General features: G+C 40.3%; 1 protein-coding gene across 3 annotated transcripts in view; it reads right to left on the bottom strand.

The window, feature by feature from the left end:
- fbxw7 (F-box and WD repeat domain containing 7) overlaps nucleotides 1–20616 on the bottom strand; it is a 115432-nt gene that overhangs the window by 18377 nt on the left and 76439 nt on the right. For 2 of the 3 annotated variants that reach the window (XM_041036017.1, XM_041036018.1), the window contains 3 exons: nucleotides 6207–6289; nucleotides 4328–4469; nucleotides 853–987 (listed from right to left, as the gene is read on the bottom strand). In XM_041036017.1, coding sequence (XP_040891951.1) covers nucleotides 853–987; nucleotides 4328–4469; nucleotides 6207–6289 — 360 coding nt within the window. Of the gene's footprint in view, nucleotides 1–852; nucleotides 988–4327; nucleotides 4470–6206; nucleotides 6290–10418; nucleotides 10757–20616 lie in introns of those variants that run through there. The other variant, XM_041036019.1, reaches the window with a different exon arrangement.

The following is a 20616-nucleotide window of genomic DNA, read 5'->3' as shown; positions in this document are numbered from 1 at the left end:
TTAGGCTTATTTCAAATGACTTAGCCCACACAAGACCCATCACAGCCCTGACATACCTCAGTCACCTAAAAGGCCTTTTTAAGCCAGTGATCATTACTGGGCTGAGGATATTTCAAAAGTTTTATGAATGGACCTCAAGTCAGTGATTGCTTTTTAAGCCTGACACACAGCCTTCTGAGGATTCACTTCATACTTTCAATTCCAGCTGTATCTATAGTGCCACCATAGGGATTGTCCTGTTAAAATTACTTGACAGCGCCACCCGACATATTTCCAGCAGGTCTGACAAAGAGCAAAGATGAGATTATCAAAAGAAGTCAAAGGGAGCAAGATATATAAAAAGGAGAAACAGCAAAGGGAAAACAAAATGAAAAGAGAAGACTCGTGTCCTGGTGTGAACACACATGATGCTGTTTGTATATTTGGCTTTGGAGCAAGTGGTGATGACACCTTGAAATCTTGCATCCTATTGCCTCATTCTCTATGCTACCAACCCCCCTCCATCCTAAACACTGTCAGACAGAGACAAGGTGTTAGGTATTTGATCAGCTCTGCAAGATACTGCAGATTGAGGCTGTTTTGTAAGAATCCCTTATGTGATCTTATCGTCATTGTGGCACTTCACATTGTTTGTATTGTCAGTTACGATGCAGAGCAAAAACAAGACACCCACTATGGATGCAGTTAGATGATGTGAGGGAAGCCTGCGACAGGATTTGGGCTGGTAAGGAAGCTTTGTCTCTCAGGTATCTGCATTCAGAAATAACGTCTACTACAAAGAATTCCCATGGGAGTTCAGGTCAGGAGGAAGTTGAGAAATGGTAGCAGAGAAGGGGGGTTTCAGGAACTCACCTCTTTGGGCAGCAGGGAGATAAAGTCTCGCTGAAACTGGGGCTCGATCACCTGCATCATATGCTTGACTTGTGTGGGCTCACAGCTGTCAATCAACTCATCCAGCGCCAGCAGCTTCTCTGGGCCAGTCCAGCTCTGGAACAGAGGACAGAGGATGCTGGTTTAAAAAATGACCCGCTCTGCATTACGTCACAATCATCCGCTTCTTTCTAATGTGACTTGCAAGAAGTGCGTTCAGACTCGTTAGGAACAAAATCACTGCCACATATTATCAAAAACTGGAGGTGAATTATACTCAAACAACTAAAAACATGTTCAGTGGCATGTAAACACCATTGGTAGGCGCGTAGCTCGTTAACACAAGTATAAATCCAGCTTTACACGTTATCAGCATCCTAAACAACTGCTGATGTGGAGCGGCTGCTGGTGTCAATAAAGAAAAGGTGTAGCTAATTAAAAATATTGAGCTGAAAGTGCTGTCAGGCATGTCGGATACCTTTAGACCTTTTTTCACAGCTAAATGCAATGTTATTTTTCAGATAACTAACGTTCCCAGTTCAGCACTGACATCCATGTGCAGCTATTTACAGTTATGTATTCTACCAGTGGGAACAACTAGAAACAAAAAAAAAAAGATTTTACTGCAGTCTGTACTTCTCTCTTCTCCAGAGGTTCTCAAAATAAACACTGCAGGATGGCTATCACAGGTGGCAATGCACTAGTTGAACACTGACAGCTGATTATTAATTGCACGTCCACATCTGGACTGCCACACCCAACACAGCTGTAAACATACAGTGTTAACTGAAAACAGAGCACTGGGGTGTTACGTGCTGATTGTCCCAGTTTACTGCCATCAAACTGCATGCTTCAGTGTGTTTTTGTAAGTTTTTTTTTTTCTTTTTTTCCTTCCAAGTCTGACACCTTGATTGGAGCATCTTGGAAAGATCCAGCTTTGTGCGGCATGCTTGTAACACATTAATGTTCCCTACGTGCCCTCCACAGCAGCACAGAGTTGCTTGAGGCACCTGTCTATTTCTAGCAGCCAACACATTAGTGGAAAATTTGTACATCAGGAACCAGACTCTATCAACAGCGTTATTAGCGCTCTGTGGGATTTTGTTTCTTCTGCTTGAATGTTCAGTAGTTTAAGGCTGGCTGCTGAATAGTGCTGCACTGTACGTTCAACCCAACAGCCGCAGTTGTTTTCCTCAGTGGAGAGCTGAAATCTAACAATGATTACAGGCTACGAGGCAGGATGGAAAATCCAACACACGCAAACCACCTGTAATTTGGCAGCTAAAAGCTTTAGCCAGAGGTGCTGCTTATGGAGGTAATCAGGGGGTTCAGAGACCTCCCCCCTAACAGATGGAGGATCACGTAACAGTTACTTGCTACAACATTTTCTCCCCTTGATTATTAGTACTTTTATTCAAACAGAATGCCCAATATCACTGATTCCCAATTTCCATCCTGAGAAGGGTTTTTTTCATTTAGACTGCCAGTAAACTCTCTAACCTCTAGTATGCTGTATATTCATAAATGTAATTGACACTGTTTAATGTTCAATGTTGAGTATTTTCGTTATTTTAGATATTTTTTCTCTAATTTGGTACAGCTTGTGACTGTTCCGAAAGAACATGCAAAAGTTCTTTAAAAGTGTAAGACCTCTTGTTGATCCTTATTAGGCTGTAAACATTGCAGAATATTACTGAATATTCATCTCAAATTAAACTTCTGGAGAACTCAATGTGTTCCAGAAGTTTCCAGGGTAAATCCTAGTGGTTAATTGTGGTTTACTGTTTTTGGTAAACCATGTTTCCCCTCAACTCTTCTTCGTTTAATGATTTCTTAAATTTCCCAGAATTTCTTTCAACACTCCTCTGAGAATGGCTGTGACACGAATCTGTGATCACAGTGCTGATACTTGAACATGCAGGAAATTCAGGCTGGCTTGCTCATGCACAAGAGTTACTCTTTTGATCAACTAATCATTATGATGATGGGCTGTTGATAAAATACTTCAGCTCAGACACTCAGGGAAACACTCAAGTATCTGCTGAAAAAGTCCTACTCAATTCAATAAAGACTGAATTCTTCAGCCCTCAAAAGGACCGTCACCAAAAAGTTTACTGAAGTATGACTGCAATGAGCCGTAAAGACGCAGGAACAGTTCAGCCTTTTGGGAAATATGCTCATTTGCTATATTGCCAAGAAATAGCCCCACACATAAACCTCCATAAAGTCACGACTTGTCTTTTTGTACAGATTAAACAAATGAGAAGCTGAAACACAAGCTAAGCTAACTGGCTGTTGGCTGTATATTCATATTTAATGGAGAGACACAAGCGTGGTGTCAATCTTCTCACCAAAGTCTTGGCACAAAGGGGAAAAAAAAAGCACACTTCCTAAATTCACAAACTAATCCTTTTATGTAAAATGTGACTTTGCTATGACTGTGTGTGTATCCTTGTGTTTGTCTTTTGAAGTGCAAAATCCTGAAATAACATGAGAACTTTGGAAGGTTTTTCTAGCAAGAGTACACAGCTTTCTACTTGTGTTTCCGTCTCTAATAGCAGCTACAGGCTAGGACTAGACTAGGGAATGTACAGAATGTAAGTTTGAGGTTTAGCTGCCTGTAGCCTGAGTTGTAAAATTAAAAGACAGTAGACTGTGTTAGGTTCGGCCTGAGGATTAAGATATGTAAAATAAACACTAAGGTGGCAGGCTGGCCCAGCGATTCAAAGATAATGAGTTTAAAGGTCTCTTAGGTAATGAAATCCATGGCAACCTATTATATAGGAAATCAGAGAGACACCATCAGGGGTAATATGTTTAAATGACATCCTTTTCCCCATGAAGTCTGGAATCATTAGAGCGGAAGTCTAACATGAAAGAAATGGCTCTATTATGTCGCATCTGTACAGACAAGGACAATACAGGAAAATTATTATAAAAGTAGGGTAAACTATAATGTGGAGAAATGAATGCAGTATTACCTTATGTTTCTATCGGTCTATAGTCTCTACAGACACTAACAGTAATCACATGGACACAAAATGACCTCTTAAGAGAGCCAAAGTCTGCTTTACTGTCCCGGGCTAATTCAGTAAAAAGAGATGACAAAGTAATAACAGGCTTAGATCATCCTGCAATAACTTTATTTCAGAGGATCCCAGAAGACAACATCTGCTCAACTTCTAACACAGACTGTAAGTCTACAGTAGACACAAGCAATCTTATAAGTCTTTTTAGTCTGAACAGGTATGGCTAATTCCAATTCCACGCTACAGTGCCTATGGTAATGTGGTGGGCCAGAACAACAAGGCGGCAATTATCTCTGAGTCTAAGTGAACATTGATTGGGCACAACATCTGCTTTCTGATGAGCTTTTGCTTGAGGGGTTAAGAGTCGCCCAAGAGGGGGGGGAGAAAAAAAAAAGAAAAAGGGACGAATAAAACTCAAACGTGCTCACCTGAAATGTTCGGAGCCATTCTTGGAGACCCGTGGGTGGCTGGATTGAGGTGATGCGCCGTCTCTGTTGCCCCTGACCGTTGGCTGTTCTGATGTGGCCAAATGTGGTGGGTGTGGCTGGACATGGGACAATTCCTGTCGGGCTGCAATTTCCAGGAAAAAACAAAACAACTTAAAAATCAATAATGTTATGAGAGCTATAGAGGCAAATAGTGCGGGCATTAGACAGAGGATGTGAAAGCAGATCACTGAAGTATTATGGAAAAGGGAAGAAAATGCAAACATTACAAGAAGATGGCAGACATTTTAAGGATGCACTATTAATGAGATCCATAATACACACATTACGAGGATGTTTATTTGTACACTGATTAGTTCTGCTGCAGCTTTTGCAGATAGTCCCATTACAAATTATTTTGACAACAGCGATATCACTAAAGATGGCCTGTGGGTAAATGGGACAGCCAGTATTGCAAAGTTAAATATTTAAAGCTGCACTTTGAAAGCATCACTGATTTGATTTAGCAATAAAACCCCCAGCTGAAAGCAGCTGTATTCTGCTGGCAAATTCAAATAAAAACTATTTTCTTTTTAGTTCATGGCAATTTCCTTAATTAACCCCCCGTTCATTTTTTTTATTATGTACAAGTTATGACCAAATAAACAGTCGTGTTGTCATAACCAAAAGGCAAAATATCTTTAATTTACACAGGCAAGAAGTCATTTATTGTCTTCAGGTCCAGCAGCAGATGTGATATTCTCATATGACTGAAACAGGTATAGAGCAATAGTCCAAAGAAATTTGGAGTTTGCAAAAGTAAAATCAAATACACCACAACATTCTGGCATCAGAACAATATGGATATTTTTATGTCCTTATCACACAAACTGAAAATTATCTTCTTGGTCACAAAAGGAGAATCTATTTTGAACAACTTACAGTATGTTAAAGTCACAAAAAAACTGTAAGCATTTGCTTGAAATTCCTTCAAACTACTGTGTTATATTGACAGGTGTTTCTATGATTTTGTCCTACTCATTTGAGGGCAAGTTTAATCACAAATACAGTCCTCTGTGTAATACCATGCAGTTCAACAGCACTACAAATTACATCCTCCAAACTGATCATTAAGTTGAATCAATATCTCAACAAAAACTCAACATTATAACCCTCATGAAGTGAGGAGTTACTGCAGGACAGCATTAATATATCAGTATACCCAATAAACTGAGAGTATATTTCTGACTCAGAGACTTCAAAGTGTGCACAGTCCCATAGATTTCTGTTCAGGTCCAGACCCTCCAGTTGTCAGAACCTGGATGTGAAAACCAGCACAGGACTTCAAAGGGCGCCCATGTGCCCTTGTAATGTAAGGGCGGCAGGAGAAACCGGCCAGTAGGCACCCTCAATACTCCAGATTCTGCTTGCTGGCAGTAAAATGGGAAACTGGGGGTATATTTCATTATTGATCCATTTTTAATGGGAGAGGAAGCTGAGATGGAGCCAGTTACATGGCAACATTTACAGTTAAGTGGCTGTGTTCAGTATGAATTTTAATGCGGCTACATGTGAACATGTGCATTAAATATTCAGGGTTAGAGAAACATCTGGGACTGCGGGCTGGATGCTGGAGAAACAATGAAATGTGAGGCATCATTCTGTTTGAAGCACATATAGCATCTTTGTTCACACCTCATGATGTAGTTTCATTATTTCTTTTCATGGCAGGCTCATTTACTGTGTGTACTGCATAGAAATAAGGAGATACGGCTCTTTAAAATTTAATTTCTACTAAAATCCTTTTGATCATAAGAGGGGAAACGAGCAGGACACTGCAGTGCAAGTACAAGTCTTATGTGTGAAATGTAGGTTCCCTTACCTTGGATACTCTGGGCCTTTGCAGGGCTTTTTTCCTGAAGGGAAAGATCGGACCTCGGGGCCATGGTCCAACTTTCTTTTCATCTAAGGAAGAAGAAAAAGATGAAAATCATTAGAAACCATCTAAAAAAAAACAAAAAAGGAAAAAAAAAAAGTTGTATATGATATTTGTGTTGTATAAGATATTTTCCTTCGCTTCTGACACTTTACTTTGAAGTGAAAGGCCAGCTCTTGAAAAGTACAAATTAAGAAAGGACAAGCATCACAGAAGTTTTTAAAACAGTGGTGGAAGCAGAAAATTGCTCTTGCAAGTTACAGACTTTGTTAGCATTATGTCTGAAATTCAGCATAATAAAATACAGACATCACAGTCTTGCAACAGCTTTATGCAAATGGAAAATTAATCTTTAATGCACAGGCTAGAGATTCAATTTATTAACATGCTTCATGACAAAGTAGAAAGTAGATGACCTGTCTATAGATGGAGCTGCTCAACAAGCAAGTGCCTGTTTTACAGTCCTATGCTTTATTTTGACTATTTCCCATGTTGGAGGCCCATGACAAGTGAGCAGTGATCCCTGGGCAACCAGACACCACATAACATCCAGAGGCAATCACACATTCACACCCAAAACTCCAAGGATACAGTGTGTTCACGCACACAAAAACTTGTCCGGAGAGGTACAGGGTGGATTGTTTGGCACTGATGTTTGATTCATACTGATACTTGAGAAAGAAAAACAGACCATGTCAGTTCTTTATCATTCTCTATCACCTGCACGAACACACACCACCCAGTCCCTGTTACCACCTACCCTACTGCGCAAACAAAGGAGTCTGTGTAAAGGCCTGGGCAAGCCAGTTTTCTTCATCCCATGCCTGCCACTCTCTCTGGCAACGCTTCTCACCACACATGCAAGTGATCACCATCTCATCGCCGGTCCCTCATGAATAAACAAGCAAACAGAGTAACTGAACACTGATTTTAAGTGTCTGGCCAAAATAAGATATACAATATGACAGTCGGGCCTTGTTCCTTGATAAATTAAATATGCTTCATGTTTAAGTGAAAGCTCAGCTAGATTTGATCCTGGTCCTACAGTTTCAGCTTCAAGTAAAGCCACTGATTCAACAAAGTGACAAAAAGACTGTTCCCTCAAATCTCTCCGGGCTTCACTGCAAATCAGCAATAGCGTATAAATCAGCCACACCAGCGAGGGTATATTTTGACAGTCAAAACGCGTCATTGTGTTCATGAATGATTTATTCCTGCACTGTAGCACATGGCGTGTTTTTGCACACCGTTCTTTTACTTGTGGCACGGCAATTCATGCTTTTGCATTTTCATTTAGGGTCAAAATAATTTGGCAACAGTTTGTCTACAGTTACAGTCCAGTCTGTTGTGCTGCAAAACTCAAACTGTACTGGAAAATGTGTAACAGAACTTCCATCTGTCCTCCTGCTATTGGAGAAACTGATATTGTCTTGGTGAAACCAGAAACCACATTCAAATTTAACTTTTTTTTGTCTCTGAGGCAAACAATGCTCTTACGATGCATTTATGTTATTGTAGAGTTGCTATAAATGGAGAAAAAGAGAAGATATTTCTCTTTCTTGACTCCTTACTGTCTGGATTTACAGTGGAATGATTATATGTCTCTCCTCAAGATATGTGTTTTTTTGTTTATCACTATAATTTGGAGAGTGTGTGTTTGCTCTCTGTGTTTTCAGCCTAGGGGGCACGCCTGAGTGTTGAGAACAGCACGCGATTTATCAAAGCAATGATGAACTGAGACCAAAAAAAAAGAAGAGAAAAAATGTTTTGTTTCTAACCTCAGAAATGCTCAATAGAAAGCAGGATATCAGCAACTGTATCCATATATTAGGTACATGGCTAACACACACAAACATGTATTGCAGGTTAATGGGCTCCCTGGACATGAGACTGTGATCTGACCAATGATTTGTGATCTTTTCCTCACTAGTCAGCTCATGTGTGAAGCTGTAGAGAGGTTCAAGGAAAGAGCCATAAAAAGCTCAAGTAATTCATGATGAAAATATCAAGAAAAGGCGCTGGGGAATTTAATCTCAGTGGCAAAACCCATGTAAATACACTGCAAATACACTCCAATTGTTTTCAAAAGCTAGGCAGGTTTGTAGCTTATGTTGTCTACGTTTAAAATATCTGGCTGACAGAGCTTGTTTGGCTGCTAAAGAACCTGCAGTGGGGTGTATAAGATATCCGTGCTTGATCAGGCTCTTAAACTCAACTGCCTTGTTCTTAAAGCGGTGATCTCACTGCAATGGCAGTTCAGTAGCCAAGGAGAGTCTGGGTGTGTGGTGTATGCATGCATTGGGTGTGTGTGTGTATGTTTTGTGTGTGTGTTTCAGAGTGTGAGAGAGAGACCAAGAGAAAAAAGGGGGAATGCTGGCTGGCTTTAGTGTGTGTGCCTCTGTGTGCATATCTTAAAAAAAAAAAGAAAGAAAGAAAAACTAAACGCAGGCGTGAAAAAAAAAAAACAGCATGTAACCAGCCTCTTCTTGTGTTTCAGCCTGGGAAAGGGTAACCAGAGAGCGCAGTGTTTGTAAATCACTACTAATCAGTCCTCCCTCCTTCCTCTTGGCTTCCCCTTCCCTATCTGGCCAAAAGCACGACAGATGGATACACAGAGAGTTAATGATATTTTAAAGACAGCAATCGCTCTTACATAATGTGTTGATCCGTTTCAACAGAGGCTACATCCTGCAGCATCAGTCACTCGAAACATATTTTCACATTTTTCAAATGGTGTTTCAAGCAGACATGAAACAGTTTCATCATGTCAATCAACACTGCTAGAGACACAGAGTCACTTGTATCTGAGAACTGGCCATTTTGGAAAGAATGATCAAGTTGTAGGAGGACTGATAAAGACTAAAACTACTATCAACACAGAAAAAAATGGGTGTGAATATGTCTTTAAAATAAATCAGTCTCAGGGTTTCGGTTTCTGCTGGTGCAGTTCAAAATCCTGATATATTAGAATAAGTAAATCCACAAAATGGATGGAGAATACAAATGAGCTAACATTCAAATCTATAAACTGCTACGCATTGATTAAGCATGACATTTTCACTTAATTATTAGGATTAACTGAGTAAAAGCTTCAACACTACACAGAGTGCACACCAGGTACACAAAAAATCCCCTATCACAGGGGATTTTCAGTTAGATTCTGAATGATTAACAAATTTGTTTACATTGCATGCTCTGCATAATGGATTCCCTTTCATATTTTTGTTTGTACTCTGCATTCCCAACTAAGGGAGCATCATTTTATGGCTGCCATCCAGCCATTATACACCCAACATCCTTGAGGATATTCTACCTCACACAGTCTGACACAGTGACCCATTATCTGTGCTCGGAGCCTGAGGCGAGTGCACAATGTCAGGGAATAGGCTACTCCAACAGGCAACAGCAGACTGATCACATGCATGCATCTCAGGCAGTCACTTTGGCCAGTACAAGATAACCACTGCTGCATAATGTAGAATCATAATAAGCCTGCAAACTGGGGAGGACTGTAGGGGAAACAGGCAGCTTTTCGTGCCTGAAACTAATATTTGCTTACAAAAATTTAAGTCTGCATGTATTAAAACATAGATGGAGGTGATATTTGCCACCTATATATTCTGTAGTTACTAGGTTATACGAAAGGGAGGACCACAGTTAATGTTCAGGTGCAGAGAGCATAGAGCCAACGCTAAGGCAGAGCTGGATCGCCGGATCATATGCCATCCACAAACGCGAAAATCAGCTGTGTATAACGCAGAATTGCGGGCGTATTTTCATCCAGCATTGCAGAATGAAATGGCCATAAAAGTGCCACAGCCGTAACCCATTTACTAATGCACCGATCATCCCCGGACCGCGGCGGTGGCGTTTATTTACGCGGCTGAAGTTACTCTGAAGGGAAAGGATGCCAAATCGCGTCGTGATATTACAACATTCAACGCAGCGCTAACATAACATAAAGGCCCAGGCAATTAAAGAGGCGTCTCTGGGGGTCTGCTACACTGCTGTTCATCCTCCGCAGTGGCCGCACAATCTGCCGTGAGAGGCGCGTCAAAGATAATGAGGGCGACGGAGCGAGTCAAACATTAAATAATAAGAGACGGGGATGTGTTGGAGGTGACACGGGCGGTTAATACAAGCTGAAATCCTACTCACTTTGTAGAAAATCATCTTTAAAGTGCCGTAGAACCCCATCCTTGTAATCCGGTGTGTTTTCCTCTTTCCTCTTCAGTGACAGTGGGTGAAGTCCAAATCTCTGTGCGTGGTGGGGAGAAAGCTCTGACAGTGCGAGGGCAGCGTACTCTCAGGTAAATCCGACGCTGTCTCTGATGTGAACATGCTCGGGCACGTCACCGGACTGGCGTGCAAGCAGTAGATTCCCCCGGTAAAGGCATTAAAAAAAGAGGAGGGGGTGGAGGGAGGGAAAAAGCTCCGCCGTGTCACGCCGACTTGAATGGGGTGCGCTCGGTTGGTGAACAATGCGATGCGATGATCCCGGAGGCTTGTGCGCCGCCGACCAGCCTCACCGAGCAGGGAGTGAACAGATGAGGGAGGAAGAGGGTGACACTCAGCAGAAAAGGGGAGGAGTGGAGGGGAGAGCGTCAGAGCGCAGAGCAGTGCCCTCTTCCTTTTCACAGGCTGCACGACGGCTCCTCCAAACAGGATCGGATTACAGCCTCCCTGGTGGAGACGGCAGGAATGGTGCAGTCCAGCATCCAACACTGTGCGCAGCGCATCCTTTGCGAGCAGAGTACCGGGGGACATGTGTGTAGCAGACCAGGCAGCAACACAGAGACCGGGAGGAGTACGCACTTCCATTACCGTCCATTTGCTTAAAAAGCTGGACCCCCACTTGTTGCAAAAAAAAAAAAAACCCCGCTTCATCCATGCACCCCACCCAGGGACTACACCACCACTTCTCTTTGTTTTATTATTAATCTACATTGGAGGCATCCTCGTTTGCCAAATTCCGCTGCATCATATAGATTATGTTGAACGTTATAATGATTAACAGTTGAAAACCAAAAGAATTTTGTAAACTATCATGTAAGAGATTGAAAAGAAGTAAATCCTCACATCTGTTAAGCTGGAAATAAAAATTTGTCATTTTTGCTCAGTGTGTGACTTATACGATGAATCAATTATCAGAACTACTTCTATTTATTTATGAATTAGAATGATCTAACCTATCAGGCAGCAGCGTGAATGGATTCACATCTGCTGCAGCTGCTTATTTGCACACATGTGGAACAGGCCAATATTTGCTTTTCAGTACGGAAGGCAATGGCCCATTGCACCTGCCCAGTTTACAGCACCATAGGCACTGTTGATGGTTTCACAACGGTTATTACAGCTTTTGTTTAAAAGCACATGTGCATTTAGTGCAGGTGAGAAAGTAAACTGTCACAAATCAAACCGCCTTTTTCAAGGGGACAAGGAGTCATCAAGTAAACAAACTGATGAGGGTTTAGCCTTTCCTTTGCTCAGCTATCCAAGATAAATACACTAGGAGCTTTTTGTTTGATTAATTTGGACAAATTGAGAACAGGGAATATTATACAATGTCCCTGGCCAACTGTGTTATGTCAGTGTGCTGCAGAGAACAAACTGAAGCACATTTCCCCATTAAACTGACCAGTTGCCATTTATTAACACTGACATTTGTGTGTAGTTTAAATTAAACAGCAGCATGGGTTTGCTAGCTTCGGTGCATGCCACGTTATTTTTTCCTACAGAAATGTTTTGGATTTCCAGTTCATACCGGTTTGGACCAATCCATTAGTTTCAGTAGGTCTTGAACATTTGCTTCTCTTGACCTCACAAGACACCGGCATTAGATCATCGAAACAGGGGACACAATGAGGAATCATGGGAAGGGCTCTATTCACAGGTGATGGCGCATTGAGATCTGGCAGCGTTTCAGATGCTCCTGGCTTACACCTGTAATTACTGAGTGACCTAACACAGGGGGGAATTTTAGGGCTTGTTACTGAAAAAACAAACATTTGGCAAAAGAGGTCTGGTAAAGGTCTGGCCACAATTTGAGATGCCATACTGCAAGAGTTTTATGTTTAAAAAAAATGTCAGTCAGTGTGGTAAAAGATATAAATCATGACTTTCTGAGAGGACAATACAGGCGGTTAATCTGTGTATTTTAGTCACACTTTCTCACCATACCAACAGACACAGAAAAGCACTGAAGTCAGTCGACGCCAGAGAGCAGACAGACAGCCCGTTTCAAGCTTTGTCTGTGTGTGTTTAAGGTGGCCCTCATGAGAAAGGACCTCTGGTTGCTCTCTGCTGGCCCAACCTTTACACAGCACATTGGAATGCTTGGCATGCGAGAGGAGTTGCACTGTGGCCTTTGAATAGGCCGTGGCTTCCTTTGTCGCTCTCCTTCTGCCAGTTGGTAAAGCATTAACAGGCCTCTTCCCGTGATTCTGACCTCCATCTTATCAAACCCAAAATCCTGTTGGTCAGACGTAAAGCTGCACAAAACAGGTGTCTCTCAAAGCTATTTTTTTTTTAAACTACCGTGTTTGTTGATATCAAACAAACAAGTGTATTCAGGTAATAGTGTTCCATCAGACATTAGCTCCTTTAGCTGCAATATTTGAACAGCAGACAATGTACAAAAAATACACTCATTATATTGCAGTGCAGGAGATAGCTTGTGGGGAAATGCAAATACTATCTCATTTGGCTGTGCACAAATAACAGACAACATCAATGCTAAGGTTTCAGGATACTGACTGTAGTGATATTGTAAAAGCCTGCAGATAAGTTTAGCATCCTTGGATGTATAAAGATACGAGGAGGAAGTTAATGAATGGATGCAAATATTCATCATCTTCCTTATCAGTTTTTTTTACTGATTTTTTTTTTGATTAATGAAATGGTCATTTAATCTAGAAATGTTTAAAATAATGATAAATGCCCTGCACAATTTAACAGAAAAGTAAATGTTTACATTGGATATGTCCTAACATCTGAATATGCTAAGATACTTAAAAATGATGTGAAGCTGAGAAAAGCAAGAAAATCTTGACATTTCATTTTAGAAGTAACTGTTTGATATTTTGACTTGATAAATGACCAAAACAATGAACTGATTTAGTCCAGAAAAGATTCATCGATTAGTCGACTGACAAAAAAATAAATCTTCTCAAATGTGAAAATTTGCTTGTTTTCTTATTCTTTGAGAATTTTTTTCTATTTTCTGACAATTTATAGGTCAAACGATAAATGGATCAACTGAGAAAATATAAATAGTTAGTAGTTGCAGACCTAAACTGAAAAATATTGATTCATTTTCTGTTACATTTCTGTCCTAGTGTGATTAAAAGGATGTGACTGACCAACTGTTCAAAATCAACAGATGTTGGTGGGAAAAAGCTACACTACAGGAGAACAGGGCTTTCTTGAGCAAATGTTTAATGTGAGGAGGTGAACTTGAAGGAGGCAAATACTTCTCGGGCAGTGATGCATCACTAAACGGGTCCGTGTCATTGTGTGATTGTCCTCCCTGTGGAAAAAATGAGGACTAGGGGGTCTCCACTCAATAGATTTTTTTTTTGAAATAGTGAAGTGTGAGCCCCATTCCAGGCTGGACAGATGCAATGCGTGTGGGGGAGGTTTGATGAATAAGGAAACCATGGATCATGGCATTCTGCGAAGGATAATAGCAGCAACATCTGCATAGAGTTGAATTAACATATCCTACAGCCACCCACGCGACTGAAACATTCAAGTTTGAAGAGGTCAGGTCAAAAAAAAAGAAATTAAAGCCAGAACCAGTGGTATCTCCCTTGTGACATCAATAGGGTTCATGGAAAATAAATGGAGAACAGAGGTCAGTATTTGCAATTACTGGCAATTATTTAGAAATCGGAGTTTCAAACAAATGCAACATTTTAAAATGTATACAAGTGGCACAATGAAAATTAAAAAAAAATGCACAAAGCCTCAACTCTGAGCGAACAAAGAGCCAACAATGAAATTCAAAGAACCAATGTCCAGTGTTGCATACTTGTATGCACTGAAAGGCTGAAGACATCAGACGCAAATGGTGTTATGTAATAAAATACTCAGCCAAAAACAATGTTGAGTATTATTTGTTGTTTATCACTGAACGGAATCTAAATGGGAATTTTTCCCAATTTAAGAGTGGTGAAGGCCACATTTGACCTAACACAGCATAATAAAACCAGTGCAGTGCCGCTTGATTACACTCCTATTGTCTTGTGAAGGGAAAATAAGCTCTAATATAAACTGGTTTACAAAAGACATTTAAACATTTGATGGTGACAAATACAAAAAATCAATTTGTTTTCTTAAGTCTCTTAACAATAAGCAGAAGGCAGCAAATGAGAAAAGCAAAATGTTAATATAATGCAAAAAATGTGTCATTTCTTAAAAGGAGAACAACAGTTTGTCAGCAAGGCAGGAGATTAAGGGTTCCTTTATAGCCTATTGACAGAATTACAGATGTAACCATGATTCAAAACCTTTCTCTTGCATTTTCAAGATTCACAAAGTAGGCCTAAATAAATATTACAAAACATGTCACACCCTAACGTGGAAGCTACAGAACAGATTGGGCAACAAAGATAAACCTATGTTGTGGCTACATCTCTCGCAGAAATGGGATGTTCTGTCTCATATCATCAAACAGCAGCTGGGAACAACAGACATACTGCCTCCTTATTTAGTGAAGCAATATAAGACTAAGAAGTTGATTTCAACCTTGGAAAATAAGGACATACTGCTGTTTGCCTTCATACCCCCAATATAACCATGGATTCAACTGGTAAATGTGCAGGAGGTCCAAGTCATTTTAGAGACAGACCATAAACCATCAACTGGAGTCAGAAATAAAGCTGTGTCTGTCCCACTAATGTTTAGTCACACAGGACAGTGGCATCAGGCTATAACAACACACGGGGTTGGTTAATATTTTAGCAATTATACACATAATCTCACCTGAGGAGAATAATATGCACATCCTGGCAGACTACAGGTGTTCCCAGCAGGACTACAAGGACATAAGGACATCATCCAGGCATCCTTGTAGCCCTGTGGGGGAAAACTGCAGAAGGGGGAGGTGTTCACTTTGTAGTGGTCGAAGTAATAAAGTCAGAATAATCAGTGAATGAATGTGTGCCTTTTTGCATTTTAAAGACTGGAATAACTCTCTGAATCATTATCATGACCAATCACAATCATCATGCCCAAGCTGTAAGCCCAGCAATGTGCCCAAAGGATGCAACAGCTCAGTGCCAGTAGCTTGCTGGAAACCGATTTAAGAAAAAGCTTGAAAGACAAATCTGTGACCCTCTCCAAGAGAGGGTCACGTCCTTAATGCTGATCCTCATTACATTTGACCCACAATGTAGCTGCAAAGTTGGGTAGGAAGTTTGGATGGCTCAGATTTAGTGAGTGACTCCTCTATTGTGCATCTCCCGCCTCATTTGAAGGACATCTCCAAAGTCAAGTTTATTTATATAGCCCAACATCACAAGTATGTCTTCTACAATCTGTACAATATACAGTACAAAAAAAGGTGTAGATTTACGGCAGATTTGGCTCTATAGAGGAGTACTGAAACCCGAATTTTCTGTAAGTAAAATAACTCTAAAAATTCTAATATACTAAGCAGTAAGTACCCCAGAAGGAAGTCGCATACTATACCTTCTAATGGCAAATTGCACAGGGAAAATTTCACCATAGAGGTATTAAGATTTTCCTCCATTTCTAATCCCCTTTCCCATGATAGGCCTATCTGGTTTTGCATTTGGATGCTGCCTGAGCTGTCATATCTCATTCAGAAATGAAAGAGGGGTTATGGAAATGTGTGTGATGAGCCAGGTGAAACTTGGCCGGGGCTGGCATCAACATTTACACAGAAACGAATAAGCCTCTTTAATCATCCAGAATTACCACTCTGCATCCCAGATGAAGCAGAGGGAGCCAAATTGTGCCTGCTGGGTGTTGCCTGTCATCTGCAGATCCCTAAATATGCTTGAGAAGGTGGTGGGAAACTGTGTGGGGACATTCTGACACAGTCTTGGTCACAGGCCTTGACCTGACCTCACTACAAAAACCTGTGCGTCATGCTGCCTTTGGTATTATTTTCCTGCCCTGTGATACTGATCTAATCTGGAACACCATCTACCCATACCAACCTTTATCTCTCCAACAAAGAAGCACTCTACATGTTTGCTGTTCCAAATACAGGTTTTCAAAGGAAAATATGCCTGAGTAACCTCTGAACTGAGATCTTACCTTAATCTAAATGGATCAGAGATCAGAGGATGACATTTAACACAGTGTCTCATAAGCAGTGATAAAAGCAAATAGATTGATTACTCACCCTTCCTTTTGGGCATTAACCTCAGTTTTTACCAGCCATGCCTCTGGCATGGCTCTAAGGATAACAATGTCTCACATTTGTTATTTTGAGTGAAATGTCTAGACAACTATTGGTATATACATTCATGCCCCCTCACGATGAATAATAATCACTTTGATGGATGAACTGTGATGACATTATTTTGTATTTGAATGATCAAATACCTCCAAAACTAATGACATTCTCATCAGTCTCAACTGGTGGTCCACGTGGTGAACATGGGAAACATTATACATGGTAAACATCAGCATGTTAGCACTGCTGAATGCTGGTGCGATGCTGGCATTTAGTTCAAAACTCCACTGCGCCTCAAACAGCTGCTAGCCTGGCTGCAGACACTATACAATATCTCGAAAACACAGCATTTCCCCTATCTGAGCTTAGGTTATGATGGAAGAGGAGCTCTGCTTTTAAAAATAGTTCAAAGTTATATGCCAAAGGCACTACTAATAATACTAATATGCATTCTCATTGAGCCGAGAGAAGCAGAGGAGCAAGAGAGTTTCGAGGGGACTGGTGTCGTTGTCTTTGTTATGCTCCTGAAGAAATTTTCTCGAAAAGTCAACAATACTCGAGTGGAGAGGAAACCCTAAAAATTACAGAGAAAACTGTCATATCTTCTTCAACATAATAAACAGGTGACGAACAAAAGAGCAAATAGTAGAGGAAGGTACTCGCTTTACTGGTAAGATAAATGGTGTGATGCTTTTTTTTAAACAACTTGTAGAATAACAAAGTTCAAGGAAGAGAAAGACAGGACGAAAATGATCAGAGAAGGCTGGGAAAGCAATTTTGTCTTAAGGATGAGGTACTTTAGCTGTTGTCTCTTCCTTTTCTGAAGATTAAGCTAAGGTGGATCCGTAGGACAGGTGAGCCTGATTGATGAGGTAATCTGGAAAGAATGCAGGTGGAGAATATCGCAAGTTTGTTCAGCCGAGATTCGAAAACAAGGCTCTTATTTTGTCAGCCCTATTTTTGATAGCCAGGTTAAGAAGAGAAGTGGCACAAATGGACAGTGACCCAAAAAAAAAAAGCTAACATTTGATAAGAGTGAAATACGTGACTCACATGTTGATGCACAAACCAATTTCCAGAAAGTGAAGGGCACATTTGATCTTGTTTAGATGTGTCTACTGGCCATGCTTTGAAAGCCAAGGCTCTTGTCTAAAGTGTCTGTTTGGGATTATTGTTATCTCTGGAGGACCACCAGCAGAGTGGGTGATAGCAACCTTTTTAGTGCTTAACTTGACTGCTATCAACTGCCATGTCTGATGACACAAAATGAGTCACATAATGACTATATTTTGAAAGAGAGATCAAAAAGCCAGCACGGGAGTATATAAATCTTTCGATTTGGCCAAATGTTGGTGAATTAGGAGGGTTGTTGGTGAATGAATAAGGTAATGTAACACCAATGCAATGTTAACTAAAGTCAAACATAGGGTACTGTGATTGTTTAATATACTGTAAATGCAGGTTTAACATGTAAAAAAATCCCAGCATATATATGTGTGCATGTTTCGTGCATGTTAAATAAAAAAGCAAGTTTAAGTAACAAAGCCGTACATATTTGAAGTGTGTGTGAAAGTAAGGAAATCAAGTCTGTGTGAAGCATCATGAAACTAACTTGTAAATTTATTGTGTTGGAAATTAATGTTGCAGAATAATGTCTTGCTGCATGAGAATATTAAGAGAGCAGAGTTTGGTAAAGACAAAAAGCTAAATTTAAAGATCCAATTTCAAAATTCATTGATTTGTTTAAATTAAAAGTCAAAATAATGAACATTAAATTATAATTATATTACTTTTAAGTAATTTTAATTAATTAATTTAAGTAATGAATTTGATTAAATATAGCCTTGTAAAACCCATAGCAAATATGAAGGTCACAAGTTCCAAAAAGCTAGAAGGACAATGAATGCATCCACACAAATGGGATGAACAGTTTTTCTCAAGTAGGACATATTCTTCTGTTTTAGCTTGGTATTTTTACTATCAAATTCTGCCAATGGTGAATTAAGACTCTGAAATAGCAATGAAATGTGTCTTTTATCTCAACACATTAACAAATACAGACACTTAAAAGTGGTGTGCACCGAACACAAAGGACATGGGTCTATTAACAAAACAGCCTGAGGGAAACTGAAAATTGCTTGTGGAGAAAGAATACGGAAGAAGATGATCATAAGTAATGCAATAATTTGGTTTATGAAGTATATTCTTCCATGGGATCATATTCAGTGTTTAATCTGCCTTAATGGTAGGGCTGAGGATCAAGTAGGCTTTTTTTGGCTGACGCAATGCAAGTTAATAAAAGAAGGAATCTTTTTATTAATTAGAAGGAAAAGAGTGGATCGTGTTCTGAAGAAGACCTGGCCATGCAACAGCACAGTATAGTAAGGCATACTACTGCGCTGAGTACAGTTAGATGGATAATGATGCCAGAGAAATGTGCCTCCCAAGATTTAAACGGCTACAGGGAATGACAAGGGTCAAGGGTCATAAATGTTTCATTTCAGGAAGGCCAGAGGAGCAGTGAACCTTGGATGGCTTGCAAGCATGTTTGTTTCACCCTCCACACCCCCACACACAGACACACACACACACACACACACACTCTCACAAATACTTGATTCTACTGCAGTAGCTGCAGACAGAAGAGAGATACTGCATGTATTTACTGAGAAGTGGAAGAAATCTGAATATGTACTCTTCTGCAGCAATTTTTGCTTTCTGTGGGGAAAACTTCTCAGTTAACTCAAAAATGAATAAAGAAATTAAGTTCGACCATAGACAGGCCACATATAAGGACATCATTAGGATAGCATAAGTAGAATCAAATTTAGGAGATGAACAGTAACAAGAATAGGACGTTTATTACAAAAGCTTTGTCTTCAAATGTAATAAAACCCATCAGGGAAGAAGCACAGAGCTGGTTAAGGCTAACAAATGTACGAATTAGGTTTGCAGTAATAACTGGTAAGGCTGATGTTAAAGGTGGTTGCCATATGTCCATTGAATCCTGAGGTGTAAATGTGTCTGTGAGGGTAGGCAGCATGGGGCCTCTGAGGAGTTACATCCCATGCTGGGCTACATGGAGACAGACGGAAGACAGAGGAAGAGCCCAGCTGCTGCCAAAACTAAGTCTTGGATAGCAGGATAATGCATTTTGTGTGAAGGAGGAAGGGTAGGGCATACTTTCTGGTCTCCAGAACACCAAACTCAGCAAAAACAAATTTTAACCTTGTGCTTTTGACACTACATCTGCTACAAGAACTTTGGTAACTAAGTTGCTAATATGTTTGAAGAGAAACTGACACTGTTAGAATAAAATGTTTAAAGCCAATGTTCAGCAGCATTTTGATGAGCATTTCGAAGTTGCTGGTGGTGGAGTACACACTGGAAGCTGCGGTTGTGTCTCACTGATTCGATTCAGGTTTTGCTGCAGTCTTCTCCTCCTCCCTGCCTCCGACTCATACAGCTTCTGACACATACTCCTAGAGACCTCCTACACACTAAAACTACACAGACAACACCACTCTACTTCCTATCTTGCAGAGAATGGATAGGAGGAGAACAGAGTATTGGGTCATTTAGAAAAGCATCTCTAGGAGCTGGGGTTTGTTTGTGTTTGTTGATTTGTTCGCTCATGTGTAGTGTTTCATGCCATGTATAATGGATACAAGAATTCCCTGAGAGCCCTGCCAAGAGGAAAATACAATGTGTTTTCATACATCTACAGCCATACAGTACAGTGAAAGTCATAGGGTCGATATTGATACACCACAAAGGGACTGAGTGACTTTCTAACCTAACTATGACTAATTCACTGCATTACAGAATAGTCAGTTTTAAGTATTGTTAGACATTGTTAGACCCATGTTATTTGACATTCTCGTTTCCAAACTGTCATTTTGTTCCAAGTTCAAAAATACATTCTGT

This window comes from Toxotes jaculatrix, chromosome 4 (assembly GCF_017976425.1).
Source record: "Toxotes jaculatrix isolate fToxJac2 chromosome 4, fToxJac2.pri, whole genome shotgun sequence".
In the NCBI taxonomy this organism is placed as follows: Eukaryota; Metazoa; Chordata; class Actinopteri; family Toxotidae; genus Toxotes; species Toxotes jaculatrix.
Note: the sequence above shows the minus strand (reverse complement) of the source record. Positions and strands in the feature narration are given on the sequence as shown.